We start from the raw sequence: 26,172 nt of genomic DNA on the forward strand, positions 1-26,172 counted from the left end.
ATGAAGGCACACGGATGACGAGTTTTTCCGTTTTGTAAAGTAAACATGCGATTTGTGTTGCGTGTTTTTTCGTGTTGTTTTTTTGTTGTTGTTGCGAGTGAGAGATAACTGTATTCATGTCTAGCGGATTGGAATGAAAGTCCGCCATATTCTGCTTTACCACGCCCGGGAGTCGAGCTATTGGAAATAAAGCGGACACGTTTATTCATGTATTTTTTTTCATCAAACGGATGATATGATAGGACTATATTGGACGTAGGATATGAAGACATGCCTTTTAATAAAATACGTGAAAAGGATGACTGGGCAAGAATGAGAATGCTTATCACAAAGACTACGGACGGATCTGTTGATCATATTTAGAAGAGAATTCACACTACCCATTACCCAATTAGAATTTTACTGACATCTAGTTAACTCCCCGAGCCACTGTCTTCTGACTGACAGGCGATCAGAAAGGACACGAAACGGGGGTCAACACAAATATACATTTTATTTTCACCACATCTAGGCTATGTCCAATTTATATTAAACGCGTCCATGTTTTTTTCTGCAGCTGTGAGGGCGTGATATGATATTCGTTAACTGTTATAATTTATTGCAAATGGAATCTGCATAAAGAAGCAGGAAAAGTGATTTTAAAAGAATGACCCTTGACTCCATAATGGCGTGTTGCCTCAGCGAGGAGGCGAAAGAAGCCAGGCGGATCAACGACGAGATCGAAAGGCAGCTCCGCCGGGATAAGAGGGATGCTCGGCGGGAGTTGAAGCTGTTGCTTCTCGGTAAGCTAGTGGTGATGATGAGATGCAAGTAAAGCCCAATATTCCATTTGGGTAGTGATACGCGAGCTACGCCTGCGAATCAGCCTGTTAACTTTGTAAACAGCCACACATGTCGAATTGCAGTTTTCAATCTTAAGTGTTCCAAAGCCATCTTATTTGAATATATACTGAACAAAAATATGAAAGAAACAATTACAAAAATGTTACTGAGTTACAGTTCATATAAGGAAATCAGTTAATTTAAATAAGTACATTTGGCCCAAATCAATGGATTTCACATGACTGGGAATAAAAATATGCATATGTTGGTCACAGATACCTTTTTAAAAAAAGTAGGGGTGTGGATCAGTAAACCAGTCAGTATCTGGTGTGACCACCATTTGCCTCATGCACCAAGACACATCTCCTTTGCATAGAGTTGATCAGGCTGTTGATTGTGGCCTATGGAATGTTGTCCCATTCCTCTTCAACGGCTATGTGAAGTTGCTGGATGTTGGCGGGAATTGGAACACGCTGTCGTACACGTTGATCCAGAGCATCCCAAACATGCTCAATGGGTGACATGTCTGGTGAGTATGCAGGCCATGAAAGAACTGGGACACGACAATGGGCATCAGGATCTCGTCACGGTATCTCCATGCATTCAAATTGCCATCGATAAACTGCAATTGTATTCATTGTCCGTAGCTTATGTCTGCCCATACCATAACCCCACCTCCACCATGGAGCACTCTGTTCACAACGTTGACATCAGCAAACCACTCGCACACACAACGCCATACACGTGGTCTGCGGTTGTGAGGCCGCTTTGACGTACTGCCAAATTCTCTAAAACAACTACGTTGTAGGCATCTTATGGTAGAAAAATAACATTAAATTATCTGACAACAGCTCTGGTGGACATTCCTGCAGTCAGCATACCAGTTGCACACTCCCTCAAAACTTAAGACATCTGTGGCATTGTGTTGTGTGACAAAACGGCACATTTTATTGTCCCCCAGCACAAGGTGCACATGTGTACTGATCAAGCTGTTTAATCAGCTTCTTGATATGCCACACCTGTCAGGTAGATGGATTATCTTGGCAAAGGATAAATGCTCACTAACAGGGATGTAAACAAATTTGGGCACAAAATTTGAGAAAAATCAGCCTTTTGTGCATATGTAAAAAAAAAAGTGGGATCTTTTATTTCAGCTCATGAAACATGGAACCAACACTTTACGTGTTTATATTTTTGTTCAGTGTATTTAGCTACCATTTTTTTAATCACTCGCACCATCCAACAGTTGATTTCAGTGATAGTTGAGGATGATAGTTGTGATCCCTAAATCATTCCAAGTGGTTTCCGTCTGTTTACTGATGAGGCCAAAGTCTAGGCGTTTTATTGGTAGCAGTTACAGGGTCTAGAACTCCTGAGATAAAAGCGTGTTTACAGTGGTGTTTACCTGTTGGCCTACACTATTAAGCATGTAGACATTCCTGCATGTTTCGAGTCCGAACAATTGGCCCAACAATCTGTGCACGCCACTCGCCCAAATCTCTGAAATAGACAGCTGTTTTTGAAAAGCTTCAGGTGATAGAAATCTGAACGCACTACCAGCGCTTTGAAAAGTTGCACGTAATTATACTTTCCTGTGGATATATTGTCTCACATTCTGCTTGTGAGAGGACATTTTTTCCAAACAAATGTACAACATTAATCTCACACTGTGAACCAGAGGTATCACAGTCTGATTATCAGGCAAGCCTACCCATTGTCTCTTGAAGAAGATGCCTAATGTTAACACAACTGTCCTTTTCTATCATACCCACAAAAAATAAGGTTTTATTACTGTTTACAGACAAGAAGACCGCAAGCAAGAATAATAGCTATAAAATATGTTTAGAGCTATCATGTGGATGTCATGGATTGTCAGTCCTTGCATCTAGAACGCTGGCTATATGCCTATACCTATACCAAAACAAGTGGCAGGGACCACGTTTGACTGCATATCTAATCCCAGAATGTAGCTTTAATGGACTATCTATTACAAAGTTACTATTAATGACTAAATGTAGTCTATTTGATCAACGTTTCATATATGGCCTACTGTATGATGAATGTTACTTACGTAAAAAGGCTGGGGGTTTTAGGTCTTTGGCTTGTAAATTAACTGGGTTTAAAAGGGGCAGATGTAATCAAATCAACTCCTAGCTGCCTGAACTGAAAGCCTGCACTCATAGGCCTACGGACATGGGTCAGTAAGCTGGATTTCCCTCACATTTGTTGCACGGCAGCAGCGAATCAACAATTCCTTGAAATGCAGTATGGGTAATTCACAGAAAAACCACTCATGTGGGAGGTCATTACTAACACTCTAACATTGACCGTTCACTTTAGTTTTACGAGTGTATCAAGGAAGCAATTAGGGTTAAGTGCCTTGCTCAAGGGCACATTGGCCAATTTTTCACCTAGTCGGCTTGGTGATTCTAACCAGCAACCTTTCGACTACTGACCCAACACTCTTAACCGCTAGGCTACCTGCCGCCCAGATATAGCATCGTTGCCATTGTTTTAACACTGTACTGTAACTATACCAGATCATTGGCCTTGTGTCAACAGTTTCCTGACTCAAATGCAACCCCTCAAACACCACTCAGAATACAGGCTCTCTAGAACCAGGCACACACTATAGATTTTTGACTGTCCCCTCTGAATGCAAACAAGTGGGACCTCTTTCTACTCATTGGCTCTTTGTCATCACACTGGAAGAAGGTTATTCCACAGCCTCTTGGTGTTCTATGAAAACCGAGGCTGCGTTCCAGCCTGACTACATTGCAGACGCCTGCCATATCTCACAACACCCGGATAGGTGTTTAACAGTTCAGCTAACCGCATCATATGACAAAGCAATCTGATGCCCAACTGTGCAGTCAATGGCATGGCGCACATCCATTGGTTGATGCAATGCAAAGACTGCAATGTAGTTGGCCTGGAAGGTAAGGAGGAGATGGTGGTGGAGACCCTTTCTTCCTTCCTCCCGCTCTCTTTACTTTTGAAGCGGAAGTGTCATGGGGATGATCTTATACTTAAGTTATCCCGATGGGAGCAAGATCTCCCCTAGAGCTGTCTGTTTGTGAATTCAGGTGGGTAACATGTATGTATAGTAGACCTCAGATACATAGTATAAGAACATCCAACATTAGAATGAAAAGCACTAGCTATATAAATTACATGTATTATGTGATCGGTCCAGAAAGGTTCCAATCTATAGCAGGGTGTGGTGTATACAGAGGAAGAGTCTGCTTTTTATGATGTAAAAATCTAAAATGGTATATTTCATGTTCATATCATGGCACTCGGCAGGTTCAAGAAAGGGGAAATAAAAACCTAGCTCGGTTCAGAGCACTTCACTTATAAACCAAAGAGTATTTCAAAAATCAACAAAATAAACAAATCTCTTTTGTGTCTAGGCTTGACTTGGCTAGGCTTGACTTTGGCTTTTGGCTACGGGAATCACTCACGCACGTTCTTCGTCTTTTAATGCATTATTTTTCTTTGTCTCAATGTCCTCTTCTTTCTTTTTCTTGTTTCTTTGCTCTATATTTCTCCTCGTTTCTTTGTCGATTCGTTCCTTGCCTTCCGTGTCTCCATTGTTCTCTTTTGTCCGTGCGTAATTGGCCCTGTGCCTTCCCCTGCGCCGGTAATAAGGGGTGTGGGGGAGTCTTGTGACATCGTCAGGGATTCCCTGCGTTCCCCCGCCCCTCTGACTCCCATTGACCGCCACACCTCTGGATGGCTCACACCCCCGTCCTCAGAATCTACCCAGCAGGTCGAGTGCCCTCTCGCCGCGGCGGGACAATAGTCTGCATTTCCATGATGGACCCTGAATCTGTAGTTACCCTACAATTCTCTTTGTTTCTCGACATTTTTTGTATTATTTTTTTATTTCACCTTTATTTAACCAGGTAGGCAAGTTGAGAACAAGTTCTCATTTACAATTGCAACCTGGCCAAGATAAAGCAAAGCAGTTTGACACATACAACATCACAGAGTTACACATGGAGTAAAACAAACATACAGTCAATAATACAGTAGAAAAATAAGTCTATATACAATGTGAGCAAATGAGGTGAGATAAGGGAGGTAAAGGCAAAAAAAAAGCCATGGTGGCGAAGTACATACAATATAGCAAGTAAAACACTGGAATGGTAGATTTGCAGTGGAGGAAAGTGCAAAGTAGAAATAGAAATAATGGGGTGCAAAGGAGCAAAATAAATAAATAAATACAGTAGGGGATGATGTAGTTGTTTGGGCTAAATTATAGATGGGCTATGTACAGGTGCAGTAATCTGCCATGCAGGTGAGTGGTGCGTGATCAGTCAATAGAGGCAATTTGCTTCCTAACAGATAATAGCGCTAGCCCCTCTCTTTCAACCGTGGCATATTTTCTTTTTCTCTCGGAGAGTTTACAGCCGATGTAGGCTATGGGGTGCTTGTCCTCTCCCAACCCCTTGGAGAGCTGCTCCTATGCCGAAATCAGAGGCCTCTGGCTGCATAATGAAGTCCCTGTCCAAGTTTGGTGCGCTTTGTACTGGTTTTGCGCACAGGGATTCTTTCAACTTTTGGAAAGCTATTTTGGCTGCTTGAGTCCACTTCACCTGGGTGGGAAGGTCTTTCTTTGTCGGGTCGGACAGTGGAGTGACAATAGATGCATAGTTGGGTATAAAGCACTGGTTGTAACTTGTGATCCCTAGGAAGGATCACACATGCTTTTACACACTGGCCTTGGCCACTCCCAGATAGCCTCCACTTTCTTTGTCTGGGGGCATATGAGACCACTCCCAATCGTGTAGAGCGTAGAGAACACTTTCTTTCCCTTGTCTTCTGGAGCCAAAGGCACCTGCCAATAGCCTTTATAATGAAATCTAGGTTAGTTATGTAGCTCGCTTCTCCCAACCACACTATCAGCTCATCTACCCTCGGCATTGGGTATGCGTTAATTTGGAGATGTCATTCCTTCCTCAGAAGTCCTTAACAGAATCTCATCATTCCGTCTGGCTTCGGAACGAGAACTATCAGACTGGATCATGCGCTGTGGAACGACTCAATAACTCAAAATCAAATCAGATTTTATTGGTTGCATACACATATTTAGCAGATGTTATTGAGGGTGTAGCGAAATGCTTGTATTCCTATCTCCAGCAGTGCAGTAATATCTAACAATGCACACCGATCTAAAAGTAAAAGAATGAAATGAAGAAATATATAAATATTAGAACGAGCAATGTCAGATTCCGGGAGTATAAATATATTTATAAACTGGGTGGTTCGAGCCCTGAATACCGATTGACTGACAACGGCGGTATATCAGACCGTATACCACGGGTATGACAAAACATTTATTTTTACTGCTCTAATTACATTGGTAACCAGTTTATAATAGCAGTAAGGCACCACAGGGTTTGTAATATATGGCCAATACTCCGCGATGCGCCATTTCTAAAAATAGCCCTTAGCCATGGTATATTGGCCATATACCACACCCCTTTGTGCCTTATTGCTTAAATATGTGATGGGATGTATAGACATTATAGACATTATGGACAGTGTGAGGATAGAATATTTAGTATATCTGTAGAATACGTAGGATAGGATAGTATATATGCGGCACTAGTTTAATAGGATGAAATATAAAATGAATTAAACAGTATGTACAGTTTTAATAAAGTGACCAGTGTTCCATTATTAAGGTGACCAGTGTTCCATGTCTATGTACATAGGGCAGCACGCTCTCTCCAGAGCGCTGCAGGGTTGAGTCAACCGCGGTGGTACGGCCCCCCGGCTAGTCGACCCAGTGACCTAGGAGTTGCAGGGCAGGGTACTGGCATGCGAACGCCTGCGCTAGTGACTGGCTACTTAACAGTCTGATGGCCTGTGAGATAGAAGCTGTTTTTCAGTCGCTCAGTCCCAGCTTAGATGCAGCTGTCCTGACCTCCTGGATGATAGTGGGGTGAACATGCCATGGCTCGGATGGTAGATGTCCTTGATGATATTTTGCCTTCATGTGACATCAGGTGCTGTAGGTGTTCTGGAGGGCAAGCAGTGTGCCCCCGGTGATGCCTTGGGCAGACTGCACCACCCTCTAGAGAGCCCTGCGGTTGCAGGCAGTGCAGTTGCCATACCGGGGGGATACAGCCCGACAGGATGCCCTCAATGGTGCATATGTAAATGAGGGTCTTAGGGCCCATAGCAAATTTATTCAGCCTCCTGAGGTTGAAGAGGCGCTGTTGCGCCTTCTTCACCAGTCTGTCTGTGTGGGTGGACCATTTCAGATTGTCAGTGATGTATACGCTGAGGAACTTGAAGCTTTTCAACTTCTCCACTGTGGCCCAGTCAATGTGGATGGGGGCGTGCTTCCTCTGCTATCTCCTGAAGTCAATGATCAGCTCCTTCGTTTTGTTGACGTTGAGGGAGAAGTTATTTTCCTGGCACCACTCCGCCAGGGCCCTCACCTCTTCCCTGTAAGCTGTCTCGTTGTTGTTGGTAATCAGGCCTACTACTGTTGTGTTGTCTGCGAACTTGAGTTGAATGATTGAGTTGGAGGGGTGCGTGGTCACGTAGTCATGGGTGAACAGGGAATAAGGGAGGGGGCTGAGCATGCACCCTTGTGGGGCCCCTGTGTTGAGGATCAATGTAGCGGAGGTATTGTTTCCTACCTTCACCACCTGGGGGCGGCCCGTCAGGAAGTCCAGGACCCAGTTGCACAGTGCGGGGTTCAGACCCAGGGCCCCGAGCTTAATGAGGAGCTTGGAGGGTCCTATGGTTTTGAAGGTTGAGCTGTAGTCAATGAACAGCATTCTTACATAGGTATTCCTCTTATCCAGATGGGATAGGGCAGTGTGCAGTGCGATGGCGATTGCATTGTCTGAGGATCTATTAGGGCGGTATGCAAATTGAGGTGGGTCTCGGGTGTCATGTAAGGTGGAGGTGATAGGATCCTTAACTAACCTCTCAAAGCACTTCATGATGACAGAAGTGAGTGCTACGGGGTGGAAGTCATTTAGTTTAGTTACCTTTGCTTTCTTGGGTACAGGAACAATGGTGAACATCTTGAAGCAAGTGGGGACAGCAGACTGGGATAGGGAGAGATTGAATATTTCTGTAAACACTCCAGCCAGCTGGTTGGCACATGCTCTGAGGATGCGGCTAGGAATGCCATCTGGGCCGGCAGCCTTGCGAGGGTTAACATGCTTAAATGTCTTACTCACGTCGGCCATGGAGAACGAGAGCCCACAGCCCTCAGGAGCGGCCCGCGTCGGTGGCACTGTGCTTTCCTCAAAGCGGGCGAAGAAGGTGTTTAGCTTGTCCGAGAGCAAGACGTTTGTTCCCACGACATGGCTGGTTTTCCCTTTGTGATCCTTGATTGCAACTCCACTTTCTCTGTACTGACGTTCTGCCTGTTTGATTGCCTTACGGAGGGCATAACTGCATTGTTTGTATTCAACCATATTCCCAGTCACCGTGCCGTGGTTAAATGGGCTGGTTCGCGCTTTCAGTTTTGCATGAATGCTGCCATCTATCCACGGTTTTTGGTTTGGGGATGTTTTGATAATCACAGTAGGAACAACATCCCCTGTACACATCCTGATGAACTCAGTCACTGTGTCTGTATATACGTCAATGTTATTCTCAGAGGCTACCCGAATGGAGTCGTGAACCTTGTTGCCATCCCAGAAGAGAGAGTAACAATGGTTGAGAATTTCGGTTGCGTTTTCCTTCATATTTTCTTTGTTAAAGTCCCCAGCAAAAATAAAGGCTGCCTCAGGATATGTGGTTTCCAGTTTGCACAAAGTCCAGTGTAGTTCCTTGAGTGCTGTCGTGGTATCGGCTTGAGGGGGAATATACACGGCTGTGACTATAATAAAAGAGAATTCTCTTGGAAGGTAATACAGTCGGCATATGAGGTATTCTAGGTCCGGTGAATAAAGGACATGAGTCCCTGTACGTTATCACAATCACACCATGAGCAGTTAATCATGAAACGTACACTACCACCTTTCTTCTTCCAGGAGAGTTATTTCTTCCTGTCTGTACGATGTACTGAGAACCCAGCTGGCTGTATGGACGGGGACAGTATATCTGGAGAGAGCCCTGATTCCGTGAAACAGAGTATGTTACAGTCCCTGATGTCTCTCTGGAAGGAGATCCTCGCCCTGAGCTCGTTTACTTTATTGTCCAGGGACTGGACATTAGTGAGTAATATACTCTGAAGCGGTGGATGGTGTGCATGGCTCCTGAGTCGGACTAGAAGTCCACTCCGAATACCTCTTCTCCGCCAGCAGCGTCTTGCAGCAGCCTCTGGGATAAGTTCAATTGCCTTGAACAAAGGATCCATTTTGGGAAAGTCGTATTTCTGGTCGGAATGCTGGTGAGTTAGTTATTTCCATCTGTATGTAGTAACACAAAAATAATTATAGTCTAATATTGTAAGAAATAGCAAAAATTTAATTAAAAATCCTGCCAAGTTCCTTAGGAGCTAGAAGCAGAGCTTCCATGACTGTCAGCGCCATCTCTCACTCCCTCCTTGATGATTTATCATCACTCAGCAGGGATTCTGTAAGGCCTTACATTTACTCTCTTGCCTGGCTCTGTGTATAAATTATGCTGGATGAGGTCTGTATTCCCTGGGAGGGGGGAAAATACCTCCCAGTGTCGGTCAACTAGGGCCCGTAGGTTCTGCTCTTGCTCGCACGTCAGCAACCCCAAACTTCGGGGCTGGGCAGTCCTGTTGTAGACTCTTTGTTACGCTTCCTGCGCACTCTCCATGTGTTCCTTCACTATTGGCCACACCGTGGCCATCGGGTCTCGCATTAGAACGACAGTGTTCTGTGGAGACACGGCTGGGATTCCCACGCCTCCTTGGCGAAGTCCTGGATCCCTCTGCACTGCCTCCCATATAACAGATAGAATCGAGAGAAGCCCGTTGACGAATGGGGCACCTTCCTAAGAGCAAACAACAAGTGAGGTAATAACATGTCTCAGTTCCTCCCGTCTCACTCAATCGCCTCCTTCAGCATAGACTTAACAGTTTTAATCAGGCGTTCACATAAATCATTGCTCTGGGGATGATATACACTTGTGAGTATTTGACTCATATTGTGTGCAAGTCATATTGTGTGCAAGTCTTTCATTATGCGGGACATAAACGGGGTCATTTGGTCCGACAAAATAGAGGAGGGTAGGCCAACTCTGGAGAAAATCTGAAACGGCTCCTTTGCAATATCTTTAGTGGACATATTACACATGGGTATGGCTTCCGGTAGTGTGTTACGTATTCGATTACCACCAGTATATATTTGTGCATCCATGCTGATTTGGGAATAGGACCCACCAGACCCATTGCTATCTGCTCAAAGGGTGTTTCATTGGTGGGATGAGCAGGTTTCTGTAATTGACATCGGGGGTCGTCTTTTGGCACTGGTCGCATGACTTACAGTACTTTTCTACCTCATTCGTAATATGGGGCCAGTAGAATCTACTCATGATGCGCTCTTTAGCTTTGTTAACGGCCAAGTGGCCTCCCAGCACTTGCTAATGCTCCAGGTACAGTAGAGTACAGTGTCTTTATATGATCCAGGCACCATTAAGAGATCTAGAACCTCGTCCCTCCTCTTAACCACCCAGTACAGTAAGCCCTTCTTTATGCAGTAATACAATGATTTACCTCGTTGATGCCCTCCCTACAAGTGCTTCCCATCCACTACTTTCACTTTGCGCCGCTCCAAGACCAGGTCTGTGTCCTGCAACTGTGCGGTGCCAAACTGTACTATCAACTCATCAGATTAAGGAAGATCTTGGCTGTCTATTCTCAGTGGGGCCCTTGGTCTCCTCCGCTCTCTGTTGGGAGACCTGGGCACGTGTCGTCCTCTGTCGTTTCTTGAAACAGCTGCCTGAGCCTCTGATCTAAAATGTCCTTTTTCTTCCTCCCCAGCACTCGATCTGGGTGAAGAAGAGACGTCTCCCTGCAGTGCCAGTAGGGCGCAGCGAGTGCGCGCCTGTTGGGGATGTGTTTTCTCCAAGTGTGCCAGTGACTGCTTCACATTGCTTATGTGTATCGAGGCGGTTCTGTTTACTCTGCCATAGGCTCTCGAACAGCTTACAGTATCTCCTAGCAGTACTGGTAAATGGTTCACCACCCCCATTTTCATAGTGCACTTGCCTTTGGTAGTAACTAACGTAACCTGCACCACTGGGTATCTGCGTGTCTCACTATGGATACAGGAGACTGGCATATGTTTCTGACACAAATCTCCCTCCTGTACTGTGACAGAACTAGGCTAATCTTACTACCTGAGTCGAGGGCTGTGGCAGTCACAACATTTTGTCAGCCGGTTATTGTCATGCAAAAGTATGCCAGTCTCATGGTAATTGACTGTTAATTAACATAAACAGGTTTAGCATATCTAGGCCTCCACGCATACAAGCCACGCAAATTTTAAAAAGTCGAATAAATCAATGTAATATACATCATCACAATAAATCCATTATTTATTTTAGTCAGGTCTAAAGAAACATTGTGGTATGAAGAAAATGTATTTCAGAAGAACAGAATATGTTGGCTTACTGTATGTTATCTGGCTATGATCCATGCAATAGGCTGTAGGCTTGTTCATTTAGCTGACAAGATTTGCTTATAAGTCAAGTGCCATTATTTTATATTATATGATTCTCTAGTAAGAAGAATATAATTTAACTTAGTTGAATGAAATAGAAAGGATATTTTTCCCATTCCGGAGCAAGTGCGCATTCGAAGTGGCTATGTTGAGTGTAAAAGTGATAATTTGAAACATTTACATTTACGTCATTTAGCAGACGCTCTTATCCAGAGCGACTTACAAATTGGTGCATTCACCTTATGATATCCAGTGGAACAACCACTTTACAATAGTACATCTATATCTTTTTTTTTGGGGGGGGGGGTTAGAAGGATTACTTAATCCTATCCCAGGTATTCCTTAAAGAGGTGGGGTTTCAGGTGTCTCCGGAAGTTGGTGATTGACTCCACTGTCCTGGTGTCGTGAGGGAGCTTGTTCCACCATTGGGGTGCCAGAGCAGCGAACAGTTTTGACTGGGCTGAGTGGGAACTGTGCTTCCGCAGAGGTAGGGAGGCGAGCAGGCCAGAGGTGGATGAACGCAGTGCCCTTCTTTGGGTGTAGGGACTGATCAGAGCCTGGAGGTACGGAGGTGCCGTTCCCCTCACAGCTCTGTAGGAAAGCATAATGGTCTTGTAGCAGATGCGAGCTTCAACTGGAAGCCAGTGGAGTGTGCGGAGGAGCGGGGTGACGTGAGAGAACTTGGGGAGGTTGAACACCAGACGGGCTGCGGCATTCTGGATGAGTTGTAGGGGTTTGATGGCACAGGCAGGGAGCCCCGCCAACAGCGAGTTGCAGTAATCCAGACGGGAGATGACAAGTGCCTGGATTAGGACCTGTGCCGCTTCCTGTGTGAGGCAGGGTCGTACTCTGCGAATGTTGTAGAGCATGAACCTACAGGATCGGGTCACCGCCTTGATGTTAGCGGAGAACGACAGGGTGTTGTCCAGGGTCACGCCAAGGCTCTTAGCACTCTGGGAGGAGGACACAATGGAGTTGTCAACCATGATGGCGAGATCATGGAACGGGCAGTCCTTCCCCGGGAGGAAGAGCAGCTCCGTCTTGCCGAGGTTCAGCTTGAGGTGGTGATCCGTCATCCACACTGATATGTCTGCCAGACATGCAGAGATGCGATTCGCCACCTGGTTATCAGAAGGGGGAAAGGAGAAGATTAATTGTGTGTCGTCTGCGTAGCAATGATAGGAGAGACCATGTGAGGATATGACAGAGCCAAGTGACTTGGTGTATAGCAAGAATAGGAGAGGGCCTAGAAATGAGCCCTGGGGGACACCAGTGGTGAGAGCACATGGTGCGGAGACGGATTCTTGCCATGCCACCTGGTAGGAGCGACCTGTCAGGTAGGACGCAATCCAAGAGTGAGCCGCGCCGGAGATGCCCAACTCGGAGAGGGTGGAGAGGAGGATCTGATGGTTCACAGTATCAAAGGCAGCAGATAGGTCTAGAAGGATGAGAGCAGAGGAGAGAGAGTTAGCTTTAGCAGTGCGGAGAGCCTCCGTGACACAGAGAAGAGCAGTCTCAGTTGAATGACCAGTCTTGAAACCTGACTGATTTGGATCAAGAAGGTCATTCTGAGAGCGATAGCAAGAGAGCTGGCCAAGGACGGCACGCTCAAGAGTTTTGGAGAGGAAAGAAAGAAGGGATACTGGTCTGTAGTTGTTGACATCGGAGGGATCGAGTGTTGGTTTTTTGAGAAGGGGTGTAACTCTCGCTCTCTTGAAGACGGAAGGGACTTAGCCAGCGGTCAAGGATGAGTTGATGAGCGAGGTGAGGTAAGGGAGAAGGTCTCCGGAAATGGTCTGGAGAAGAGAGGAGGGGATAGGGTCAAGCGGGCAGGTTGTTGGGCGGCCGGCCGTCACAAGTCGCAAGATTTCATCTGGAGAGAGAGGGGAGAAAGAGGTCAAAGCATAGGGTAGGGCAATGTGAGCAGGACCAGCGGTGTCGTTTGACTTAACAAACGAGGATCAGATGTCGTCAACCTTCTTTTCAAAATGGTTGACAAAGTCGTCCGCAGAGAGGGAGGAGGGGGGAGGAGGGGGAGGAGGATTCAGGAGGGAGGAGAAGGTGGCAAAGAGCTTCCTTGGGTTAGAGGCAGATGCTTGGAATTTAGAGTAGTAGAAAGTGGCTTTAGCAGCAGAAACAGAGGAAGAAAATGTGGAGAGGAGGGAGTGAAAAGATGCCAGGTCAGCAGGGAGGCTAGTTTTCCTCCATTTCCGCTCGGCTGCCCGGAGGCCTGTTCTGTGAGCTCGCAATGAGTCGTCAAGCCACGGAGCAGGAGGGGAGGACCGAGCCGGCCAGGAGGATAGGGGACATAGAGAGTCAAAGGATGCAGAAAGGGAGGAGAGGAGGGTTGAGGAGGCAGAATCAGGAGATTGGTTCGTCCATTTCCGCTCGGCTGCCCGGAGCCCTGTTCTGTGAGCTCGCAATGAGTCGTCAAGCCACGGAGCAGGAGGGGAGGACCGAGCCGGCCAGGAGGATAGGGGACATAGAGAGTCAAAGGATGCAGAAAGGGAGGAGAGGAGGGTTGAGGAGGCAGAATCAGGAGATTGGTTGGAGAAGGATTGAGCAGAGGGAAGAGATGATAGGATGGAAGAGGAGAGAGTAGCAGGAGAGAGAGAGCGAAGGTTGCGACGGCGCAATACCATCTGAGTAGGGGCAGAGTGAGTAGTGTTGGAGGAGAGCGAGAGGGAAAAGGATACAAGGTAGTGGTCGGAGACTTGGAGGGGAGTTACAGTGAGATTGGTAGAAGAACAGCATCTAGTAAAGATGAGGTCAAGCGTATTGCCTGCCTTGTGAGTAGGGGGGGAAGGTGAGAGGGTGAGGTCAAAAGAGGAGAGGAGTGGAAAGAAGGAGGCAGAGAGAAATGAGTCAAAGGTAGACGTAGGGAGGTTAAAGTCACCCAGAACTGTGAGGGGTGAGCCATCCTCAGGAAAGGAACTTATCAAGGCGTCAAGCTCATTGATGAACTCTCCAAGGGAACCTGGAGGGCGATAAATGATAAGGATGTTAAGTTTGAATGGGCTAGTGACTGTGACAGCATGGAATTCAAAGGAGGAGATAGACAGATGGGTCAGGGGAGAAAGAGAGAATGTCCACTTGGGAGAGATGAGGATTCCAGTCCCGCCACCCCGCTGACCAGATGCTCTTGGGGTATGCGAGAACACGTGGTCAGACGAGGAGAGAGCAGTAGGAGTAGCAGTGTTTTCTGTGGTAATCCATGTTTCCGTCAGCGCCAAGAAGTCGAGGGACTGGAGGGTAGCATAGGCTGAGATGAACTCTGCCTTGTTGGCCGCAGACCGGCAGTTCCAGAGGCTGCCGGAGACCTGGAACTCCACGTGGGTCGTGCGTGCTGGGACCTATACACCTGATTTAGAGTTATTTGGCAACTTTAGTTGTGAATGATACAAACCTTAGAATGTCTTATAAATCAAACATTTACAGACTGCATGATGCGACTATAGGCTATTTGAGAAAGTCAAAAACAAAAGCTTGCGATCTGTTTCTTGCCTCAGGCTGCACATGCTGTTCTCTCATCAAGTGATCATATTTTCACCCATCAGACTATTCTCAACTTAGTCTTGTCTTTACTAATATGTACAATTGGTTTCAATTTAGAATGTCCCATTTTGAAATGGGCAGGAACAGGGGCAGGGGATAAAAATACCTGTCATGTGTATGCAGTCGAATAGCAAATGGAGTCCGCACGCTATTCCACGGTCTGTTTTTCAATGATGCCAGGTAGGCTACAACGGTTTTATAGCGCAGCATGTGCTTAACATGAACAGCTGAGAAATAAATATAGGAACACTTATATTAGTCCATGTATCAACCACTGTTTGAGGAACATGCTCACGCTGCGCAACAGGTGATATTCCGGCCTAAACTCTGTATGCAATGGGCTCTCCAACCCTGTTCCTGCAGCTACCCAGTGCTTCATTTGGGAAACCAAATTAAATCTGTTCGGGAGCATCGATAGTAACATGTTTTCACAACAAAAGATATTTCACTAAACTGTTGACAGCCCCTCTGCACGCTCTAGTAAGGAATAAGGGAGCGAGAGGAGGAGATATTCTGTATCGCTAAAGGTAATGTGTCACCCAATTAATTATGAAAATATAAAAAATGCAAATTCACTATAATTGTAGGCTAACTCTCTGTAAGCCTCCCTGCACAATCAATGAACCAACAGCATCTCCTGGGGCTATACGTTCTCTCCCAGACTCATGGATAGAAATGTTGGAGCGTAGCATAAAGCGAGATTGTAATCCACGTGAGACGAGCTAGTAGAATGATGGGGGAAGACTGCTGCCTTGATAAAGTCCATCCTTAGAACACATACTAATTGGTATCTATAGTTTAGGCGGGGTTTACCTGCTGCTCTGTTGGTGACAATCACATCCCTGTCATTTAATACAGTGTCACCTTACCACATACATAAATGTATCATGAAGCTCCTGATGAACAGTTCTTGTGCTGACATTGCTTCCAGAGGCAGTTTGGAACTCGGGAGTGAGTGTTGCAACTGAGTAGAGCCGATTTCTTTACTTGCTACACGCTTCAGCACTCGGCGGTCCCATTCTGTGAGCTTGTGTGGCTTACGACCTTACGGCTGAGCCTTTGTTGATCCTAGACGTTTCCACTTCACAATAACATCACTTACAGTTGACCGGGGCAGCTCTTGCAGGAGAGACATTTTACAAACTGACTTTTTGGAAGGTGGCATCCTATGGCAGTGCCACGTTGAAAGTCACTGAGCTCTTCAGTAAGGCCATTCTACTGCCAATGTTTGTCTATGGATATTGCATGGCAGTGTGCTCGATTTTATACACCTGTCAGCAACGTGTGTGGCTGAAATAGCCAAATCCACTCATTTGAAGGGGTGTCCACATATGCAGAAATTGCTCCGCCATTTCCTGGTTGCTAAAATTCTAATTGGTTGCCTAATTTCTGTTTATGTGACAAAACAAGCAAGTATAGTGTAGAGAATCACTGTACCATCTAAACTGCTGTGTAATATATTTTACATAAACAAAAATATTGTATTTTCAGCTGTTTGAAGCTGGTGTACAAAACTGAAAGTAAAAGACGCAAAAACTAAACTTACGAACGGTATGCATAGAAATAGCGCATGTAGAACAGATTAACACTTCTTATACTTGCTTTCAATAAGAATGATAGATCTATAACTGTTTTATGTGCACTATTTCTATACTTCCCATTCTAAAGTTTTGTTTTTGTGTCTTTTACTTTCAGTTTTGTACACCAGCTTCAAACAGCTGGAAAAATATATATTTTTTGTTATTGAAAAGAGATTTCACAGCAGTTTAGATGGTACAATGATTCTCTACGCTTGTTTTGTCACATAAACTGAAATTAGGCTAACTATTAGAATTTTAGCAACCAGGAAATGGCAGAGCGATTTATGCGTAGTGCATATTTAACACTATGATTTGACTATTAGATGTCAAAGCAACGAAATAACTAGGACTTTACAATGATGGTAAAAACTTGAGACATTTGGGAGTGTGGGTTAAAGTCACAGAGGGTGCACAGAGGGAAATGCATTATATCACATAGATCACATAGATCAAGTCTTTAATCAGATTCAAAATCAGATTTATTGAATTCTCAATGTGGTCTATATTAAAGGTCACTTCATTTAATTTAAAAGGCTTTTAAAATGTAATATTGGTGCACAATTTCTATTTAACATATCAAACGGACGCAAAAGGCTATCATTTTGTGGAATGATCCAGTACACGTTAAATTCTGCCCATTGGACGTAGGTTGCAATGCTCTCTTCAAGTTTGTTTGTTTATTTGTCAAATGCACATTAAAAACATGGAGTCACTACTTGACTGATAATATATAATGTTTGTAGTCATTTTTGTAGTCATTTAAATGCATTTTAGTGCCTTTGGTACGTGTCAGGTACAATGAAAATGCATTTTGACAAAATATATAATTTGGACATTTTTTTTTTTATTTGCCATACGTTTTAATTAAAATATATATTTCTTGCAAATAAATGTAAATGCATGTAGGAATATTTCACAAAACATTACCAAATACATTTTAAAATGAATTGACCTAATATTTTGATAAATACATATATTTCATAATGTATTTTGAAATATATTAAATAAATCTTACGATGCAGTTAACATATATTGTGATTTACAGTTTACAAACATTTAAAATACATTCCGTAATATATGTTGCAATGTGTTTAAAATGTATTGAATATATATATATATATATATATATATATATATATATATATATATATATATATATATATATATATATATATATATATATATATATATATATATATATATATATACACATTATTTGGCCAATTTTAAATATTTCAAAACATGTACATTTTAAAACTCAGTATCGGTAAATAATGCCTCACAATTCTTCAAAGACCCATGTATTCCTTCCTTCCCCCTCCTCTCACCCATCTCCCCCTTTCCCAGGTACTGGAGAGAGTGGGAAGAGCACCTTCATTAAACAGATGAGAATCATCCATGGCACGGGCTACTCAGAGGAGGACAAGCGCGGCTTCACCAAGCTGGTGTACCAGAACATCTTCACTTCCATGCAGTCCATGATCCGCGCCACGGAGACCCTCATGATCCCTTACAAATATGAGCACAACAAGGTAAGGAGGGTGGGAGAGGGAAAGAATGGAAGTTGTGGGAAAGAGTGGGAACGAAAGCTGTGTGTGAATGTGAGTGTGTGTGCGAGAGAGAGATGTGTTAGAGTCATCTTCTTATGCTCACTATCTTTCATAGTCATGGAACAGCCTTCCACATTCACATCCTGTCTGTTTTGGTACTTCCTGTGTCTTCCTGTCACTCTCAACCCATTCCATGTCATCCAGCCAAGGGTGTGTGTGTGTGAGAGAGAAAAATAGTTATCTGGTGTACTGAGGTCATATTTCTCGGTTTCAGTTGTCTGCGTAGACTGAAACTGCTCATATGAATTCCTCTACTTTGATTAAGACTGATGCCCTTTATCCTAAGCCCAAGTCTAATTCTGGCTATCATTTTGGTTACAGAGAAAAGAGAGGTCTCAAAAGTAAAGTTTAGATCTGCAGGTAATTCCACATGAAACAGTCCGATTGAGGTACTGAGGCCTATCAGTAATTGACGGGCCATGTCTTATATGAATCACTAGGCCTGGTGTGACATCTGACCATGTAATCTCAGGTTGTTAGTAGAGGATAGGGTCGTTCCCTTATGTATGTTACATTGTATACATATTATTCTTTAGTGCTCATATAGTCATCACAAGTTTTAAGTGGCCTGGATTGTATATGAAGCCTGTGGTATTTTCCTGGTGTGTTATGTTGGCTTAAGGATTGTATATGAAGCCTGTGGTATTTTCCTGGTGTGTTATGTTGGCTTAAGGATTGTAGATGAAGCCTGTGGTATTTTCCTGGTGTGTTATGTTGGCTTAAGGATTGGGGGCAGTAGCATGTCATTTTCCCCGGTTGTCACCGGTCAAAAACAATCACTACCTTTTGGGATTTTGGTGTACAAGGTACAGTAGAGATAAGTAATGAGGTGAGGTCAGATAATGAAGTGAAGACAGTCATGTGACTCGGGGGAATTCAGAATAAATCATTTAACTTTTTCGAAGCAATAGTAGAACGAAATACTGCTGGAGTTGGGCTAGGTGGGCTACGTGGTAGCTTAATATTAGGCCCTTAGAGTCCTCTGTGCAGCGGCATATAGTGAAACAAATAGGCTGTGTTCTTTTTTTGCAGTTGCACTCACTGTGCATCTCAGAAAATTACTATATCATATTAAATTGCTTCCTAATGTCACGGATCCCTCCGGAACTGTCATTACGCACACCTGGTCCCTATTCCCATTGATTAGTAATTGTATAAGTGTGCCCTTTGTTTACCATTGTCCTGTTGATTATTGTTCCAATGTCCGTTGGTCGTGTGAGTACCTGTGCTGTGTTGTTTTGGCTTTCGTGCTGTGTGTATTGTGCAGATGATTACGGGTCTCGTCTGGTGTGATAATCACTGTGCGATTGTGTATTTATTCGAGGTACTCCTCGCTCTTTTGTTTGGGTCTCAACCCTGTGTTTGGTTTACGTGTTTGTTTGGTCTTCGTCCCTGTGCCTTTACACGGTAATTTGGGCAATAAAAACCCCTATTACGCATTCCTGCGCCTGTCTCCCGATCCCTTATACCAGCGTGAGACCTAACATGCTGACCACACCGCTCACGTCGCGTGCGCGAGTGTTGCAAAATAAATGTACACATACATGTTATTCAATCATTGCACCCACACTGCTCTCGCGCGCCAACGAGGGTCTGCGTTGCCAAGCACAAAAATAGAAGTCAGTTCTATTTGTGACGCTGAATGCAGTGCAAGTCCTGCCTCTCCCATCTCCTCATTGGTGTATAGAAGCAGATACCCAAGTGCCATCTCCTCATTGGTTATACCCACGTGGGTGATTGAAAGATGAACTGAGGTCAGTCGGTCGTGGTAATACACCTATGAAAGTTAGATGCCAATCGCCATATACAGTGCAAAGAAGAAAAGGCCTGGAAGGAGGAGAGATGACTAGAAACGATTCGGTTGACCGTTTTATGTGTGGATTAATTGTCGGAGTAGAGGACCTTGTGCATTTCAGGGAAAATAACTCAACGTTTATATCCCAGGACAAATTAGTTAGCAACAGCAAGCTAGCTAAATAAGACAAATTAGCTAGTTAAATTGCCATAAATGTTTCATGCTTTTCGACCTGTCCCCAAATTAATATAATTGGTTCAGAGTTTGTTTTGATATTTCAACCTGCGTGCCGTGATCGCATTTAGTGTCGGGGGACAAAATCTATTTGCGCACGATGGCGCACGCGCGTTTCCGGTCTGGGCATTGTGTTAGACGTTAATTAAACACCTATCCAAGTGTCGTGAGATCTGATCGTCTCCGGATTACAACTGCAAAATAGACCACCCGGAACGCGGCCATACTCACCGACAGGATTGTTTGCCTGAGCCTGGGTCATGCTTTAGTACCAATTCAGACAGACAGAACCTTGAATTGATGCCATTTAATTTGTATATTTGTTTCTGTCGACTAAAAGTCTGACCTGGAGAAGTGTCTCAATCAGTTTTTTCTTCCCTCCCTCAGGGCAACGCTAACGTGGTCCAAGAGGTGGACGTGGAGAAAGTCTACACGTTTGAGAACCCCTACATAAACGCCATCAAGTGTTTATGGAATGACCCGGGCATCCAGGAGGCTTACGACAGGAGACGGGAGTACCAGCTGTCGGACTCCACCAAATAGTGAGTAAATGAGATCTCTAACTCTACTACTACATCACATTTCCCCTACTGCTAGGCAGTGGGCACTCACAATACCCCCCCCCCCCCTCATTTTTTCCCGTCTCCATAGTTACATGAATGCGTTGGACCGGATCGCAGAGACCTCTTACCTGCCCACCCAGCAGGATGTGCTGAGGGTTAGGGTCCCCACTACGGGCATCATCGAGTACCCCTTTGACCTCCAGAGTGTCATCTTCAGGTATGCCAACCCTCAATCTCACTGAGCTATTCAATTCTATTCTACTACACTACATTATATTCTATTCTATACCCGACACAGTGAGATTGAGGTTTGTCTCTGTTCTCACACTAGGCACTGCTTATATGTAGCCTTCAACTTCCGTACTGATGTAGTGGGGAGAACAGACCAGAGGGTGGAGCTCTATCAATTGATGTTATGTTCTTAGGGTATCTACAGTACAGACTTGCAAGTTCACTACAGCTCATTCTTAGATAAACATGTGTAACAATGGTTCCATTGAAACAGTAGCTCATGCCTTGCTTTACTGTGTATACAACAACATTAGGGATGATATTTTATCAGCTGTCCAGCGAAAATAGTAATTTTAACGGTCTAGATGAAAATAATAAATTGTGTGAAATTTATCAGGTAACAATCATGTAAATAATATGTATGGTATTTTCTTTTTTGATGTACCATGTTTGACTGTTTGTTTTTTAGTATCTAAAAAAGCTATTTGAGTGTTCCACAATATGTTTTAAAAAAAATCTGTATTTTCAATTATTGTATCGTTGTGTAGTGACACTTAAATACACTTTCCGAAACACTAAACTTCTACCACGGGTTGGTCAAAATAAGCATTGTGATTGCTTGAGATCCGTTCTAAGCTGATCTAAAAAAGCCATTAACAACAGGTACATCGCAAAAAACACTTGTTTACTGTTCCATCCGAAATGTCATTGCTTTTCTTGATACCAGGGCAAATGATAAGAGAAAAGCAATATGGCTTTTATTTAACACATTATTACCCCTTGTTCTAGCTTAACGTTTGGTTTGCAACAACGGGGGTTTCTACAAAGGTTGCTGTCTGCCTCTCCAACCTTTGCAACATTGTATTTTTTTATTTATTGTGATCTCCACCATCGTGTAGACTAGAGAATGAACGTGTCTGTCAGGATGAGACAGACAGCTTTTCTCATACTGGAAAAATCATACATCAACACAATTTTCATGGTTATATACAAAGAAATGCCAATATAAAAACAAGTCAAACGAATCGAAATGCTGCTAGTTTGCTGTCTCTCCAGCTTCAGTTTGAAGTGATTGTGTGTAGTGGTGGAGTGTCAACTCCAAAAGAGTCGATATCTCGACTCCTTGACCACCGAGAGTTGGAGTCGACTCCAAAAATCCTGGAGTAGTCAAAAGAAAGGTAGCCTAGCTACGCTGACGTAGGCTACTAGCCTTAAATATTTTGTTGAGTAGAGATTGTCAGATGGCTCTCTATGCATTGCTAATCAATTACCCAAATCAAATCAAATTTGATTTGTTACATGCGCCGAATACAACAGGTGTAGACCTTACCGTGAAATGCTTACTTACAAGCCCTTAACGAACAATGTAGTTCAAGAAATAGAGTTAAGAAAACATTTACTAAATGAAATAAAGTAAAAAAATATATAAAAATTAACACAATAAAATAACAATAACGAGGCTATATTCAGGGGGTACCGGTACCGAGTCAATGTGTTAGTCAAGGTAATTTGTACATGTAGTTAGGGTTAAAGCAACCTAATGAACCCAGAGTGTGCAAAGCAGTCATCAAGCCAAAGGGTGACTATTTGAAGAATCTCAAATATTAAATATATTTTGATTTGTTTAACACTTGTTTGGTTAGTACATGATTCCATATGTGTTATTTCATAGTTTTGATGTCTTCACTATTATTCTACAATGTAGAAAATAGTGAAAATAAAGAAAAACCCTTGAATAAGTAGGTGTTCTAAAACTTTTGACCGGTAGTGTACATTGTACAACACAGCAGCTTTTTTAGCATGGTTTTGTATTTAAAAAAATTATAGACGTTAGCTCTTTTTCAATGGGAGGGAGGGTCAATGGGGAAGACAGATTGTTTTCCCCCAAAGTGGGCGTGGTCTAGGGGAATTCCTTCTTATGACGTGAATATTGACTGGGACCATTGAACAAACGACCAGACGGCTCGGCTAGCAACCCTAGATTTGTGTCGGGACTATCCTTGTGGAAGGATGAAATAGTATGAATACATATATCAAACAAAAAGTGAATGAAAATATGTCACACATTGTTTTAATGTTATGTTGGTACTCAGCTCCGCCTCGTACCTACGACCGCAGCACAGCCGTGCTAAAAAAGTAGTTTAACACATCCTCTCGTGTACAGTTGCTTTAAAATGAGTCTCAAGCATGTCTTTGCTGTTTTTTTTACACCAAAATGCTATGTTTAAATGAAACAATAATCATCTAGCAAACACGAATAGGAACTAAAATATATTCCCATATCAACTGTAGTTGTATTCTACTCATCTGTGCTTGATGTTGTTCCTCTCATCCTATGACAGGATGGTGGACGTGGGGGGTCAGAGGTCAGAGAGGAGGAAGTGGATCCACTGCTTTGAGAACGTCACATCCATCATGTTTCTGGTGGCACTCAGCGAGTATGACCAGGTGCTCGTAGAATCTGATAACGAGGTGAGCTTTGTTATTAACAACCGTACAGTATGCAGGGCTTGACTTTAACTTTTTTTTTACTTGTCCAAAAGTTGTATGATCATTGTATGATGCAAGGAACCATTATACAAAACTAAAATGCGATAGAGAATCAGACAAAAATGTAGGCTATACTCTGCCTATTGGCTTCTTTGCATATTCAAGCCTGTTTAAAAAAAAAAAACACTGCCCCTTTAAGGCTCTCCTGGAGGATGGTTGGCCAACCTTGGTAGCCTATAAAATATTGCAATATTACAATTACAAGTCTACAGTTCAAAACAAACTCTGGGACAGACCACTGCACACCGCACGTAAGAGTGGTTTCATGTGGCAGAAATGAAAATATCTGTTAGAAATTAAGAAAGGGTAAAGATGCATCAACTAGCATGCACTCTGAGGAAAAAAAGGTTCCTTATAGAACCAAAAATGGTTCTATCGCTTGCTTCAAATATGGAACCACTAAACGTTCTATATATTGATCAGAACCCTAGAGGTTCTTCTTCACTGAACCAAAATGCTTCCATATAGAACCCTGCATGGTGCCATTTATAAATGATGGCTACTACTATTAAATATAAATGTTTTTTGCTAAGAATATCACTTAATAAATAATTAAACAATGGACAAAATAATTATCAGCATTGTTTTTTAGAATGTATTATCATAATATGCAAACAGATTGGAAATGTGCACTGGTGTCCAGGGAGGCATCTCTTCGTTTGAATGATGGTCCATGTCAACTCTTGCTAACTTCTTTACAATACAACTTTGTTCATTAGTTACAGTGAACAACAAAAATGTGTCACTGCTCAGTTTTCAACCCCCCCCCCCCACAAACAGCAGACCTCACCCCTCCAGTTGAGACAGTCACCACCTGGATGCTCAAGGGTCCAAAGGTAGGGGAATGTTTTTGAGCATGAGAAACCATCAGCCCTCCAGTTATCAGATACATTTCGTCAATTTTTTTCCAACTGGCCACCTTTCATCCACAGGTAAAACTCCTGCCACCGGTCCAACTCCTTAGCCACTGGGCTATCTACCGTCAGTACAGTATGGGTTATTGCCTGACTGGTTCCAGAGAAGAAGAAAAGAGGAGCAAAAACATGAGATAATCATTAGAACTAAGCATGAGTTCATCTGCCAAAATGAAGACAAAATGCTATGCAGGCATAGAATTACTATGATGTAGAAGAACAACTTACACGCAGTTGTCAGCAGCAGCAGAAAGAGAGATCCCCTGGCTCTGTTAGTTCTGGGTTACTGCCAGACTGAGCAAAACATAAACAGTGTGTTTAAAAGTCATGTAATGATTAACTAGGCTGTTAAATGATGTATTATACATCATTTATTATAAATAATTTATACATACCTCCTCTCAGTCAGCAACAGTCTTCTAATGGCTTCATGAAACATAGTCCCCTCAATTGACTCCACACTGGAATAAAGTAACAATTAGCAAATTGCCAATGTCAGGCTGGGTCTGTTGCTCTATTTGGCATATCCCATAATAAAAAAGTATGTTTATTTGAAAGAGTTAGCTGGCTAACTTGTAAAGTGGCAAATGCAAGTAGCCTAGCTTTTCTTTGTTTAGTTAGCTAAGTTAGCTAACGTAGCTAGCAATCTTACAAACATGCTCAAATTCTTTAAACTTTATTTATCTTGCGTATAGTTTATCATATGACTTTGATTTCATTTCATATTGTTGAATTAAATAATCAACTTTGTTTACCTTAATATATTGAAAAATAACGTGCTTATTGGTAGGCGACATGCAAGTTGGTTCAATCATCGTCCTCTTGCGTGGTTATGCTGGAATGACAGTTGGTTTCCATATAGAACCCCTTTTAAAATCTAAGACTGTATGCTTTCATTAAACACATTATTTCCTCATGCTTCTAGATATCATTTAGTTTGCAACAGCACTGGTTTGTATCAACCTTGCTGTTTGTCACTCGGCAAAAATGTTTCAAAATATGAAATCGATCATCCTCCTGCCATAGAGGGCTAACGGTTTCAGACGTCAGCTAGCCATCTTTCTGACCATGCCAAAAAAAACATATTTCACCTTTATTTAACCAGGTAAGCCAGTTGAGAACAAGTTCTCATTTACAACTGCGACCTGGCCAAGATAAAGCAAATCATGCAGCAGCATCATTAATATGGCTATAAATGTCAATGCAAAACAGCTGAAACAAATTAAAAGGGAATATTAGCTGTCATTTCAGAGTTTGATGTGACTGGGTTAGCTTTTGTTAGCATTTTATTTCTAAAATCCCCATTATACTCAAAGTTCTTTACTGGGTATATATAGTTCAGTGCCTTCAGAAAGTATTCACACCCTGTTACGGGTGTGTAAGGGGTTACGGGTGTGTAACAGGCGCACTTTTATTCCGTTCCAAAAACGACATCACAGAATACAATAAACGTGCCCAAAACACGGAACATGAACAAAATACAGGCGCGTGGTAAAATACCCACGTAACATACAACAATATCACACAAAGACATGGAGGGGAACAGAGGACTAAATACATGCAGTGTGATTAGGGAATGAAAACCAGGTGTGTATGGAACAAGACAAAACAAATGGAAATATGAAAAATGGAGCGACGATGGCTAGAAAGAAAGCCGGTGACGTCGAATGCCGCCCGAACAAGGAGAGGAGCCGACTTCGGC

At 43.2% G+C, this 26,172-nt stretch overlaps 1 protein-coding gene across 1 annotated transcript in view; it reads left to right on the top strand.

The window, feature by feature from the left end:
- Nucleotides 1-353: 353 nt before the first annotated feature.
- The window catches only part of LOC106580086 (guanine nucleotide-binding protein G(q) subunit alpha), a 32,640-nt gene continuing 6,821 nt past the window's right edge, over nt 354-26,172 (top strand). The window contains exons 1-5 of the mRNA XM_014160719.3: nt 354-782; nt 17,921-18,105; nt 20,600-20,754; nt 20,864-20,992; nt 23,349-23,478. Of these exons, the coding sequence (XP_014016194.2) occupies nt 647-782; nt 17,921-18,105; nt 20,600-20,754; nt 20,864-20,992; nt 23,349-23,478 (735 nt within the window). The 5' untranslated portion in view covers nt 354-646. The remainder of the gene's footprint in view (nt 783-17,920; nt 18,106-20,599; nt 20,755-20,863; nt 20,993-23,348; nt 23,479-26,172) is intronic.

This window comes from Salmo salar, chromosome 20 (genome assembly GCF_965601325.2).
Source record: "Salmo salar chromosome 20, fSalSal1, whole genome shotgun sequence".
Lineage (NCBI taxonomy): Eukaryota > Metazoa > Chordata > Actinopteri > Salmoniformes > Salmonidae > Salmo > Salmo salar.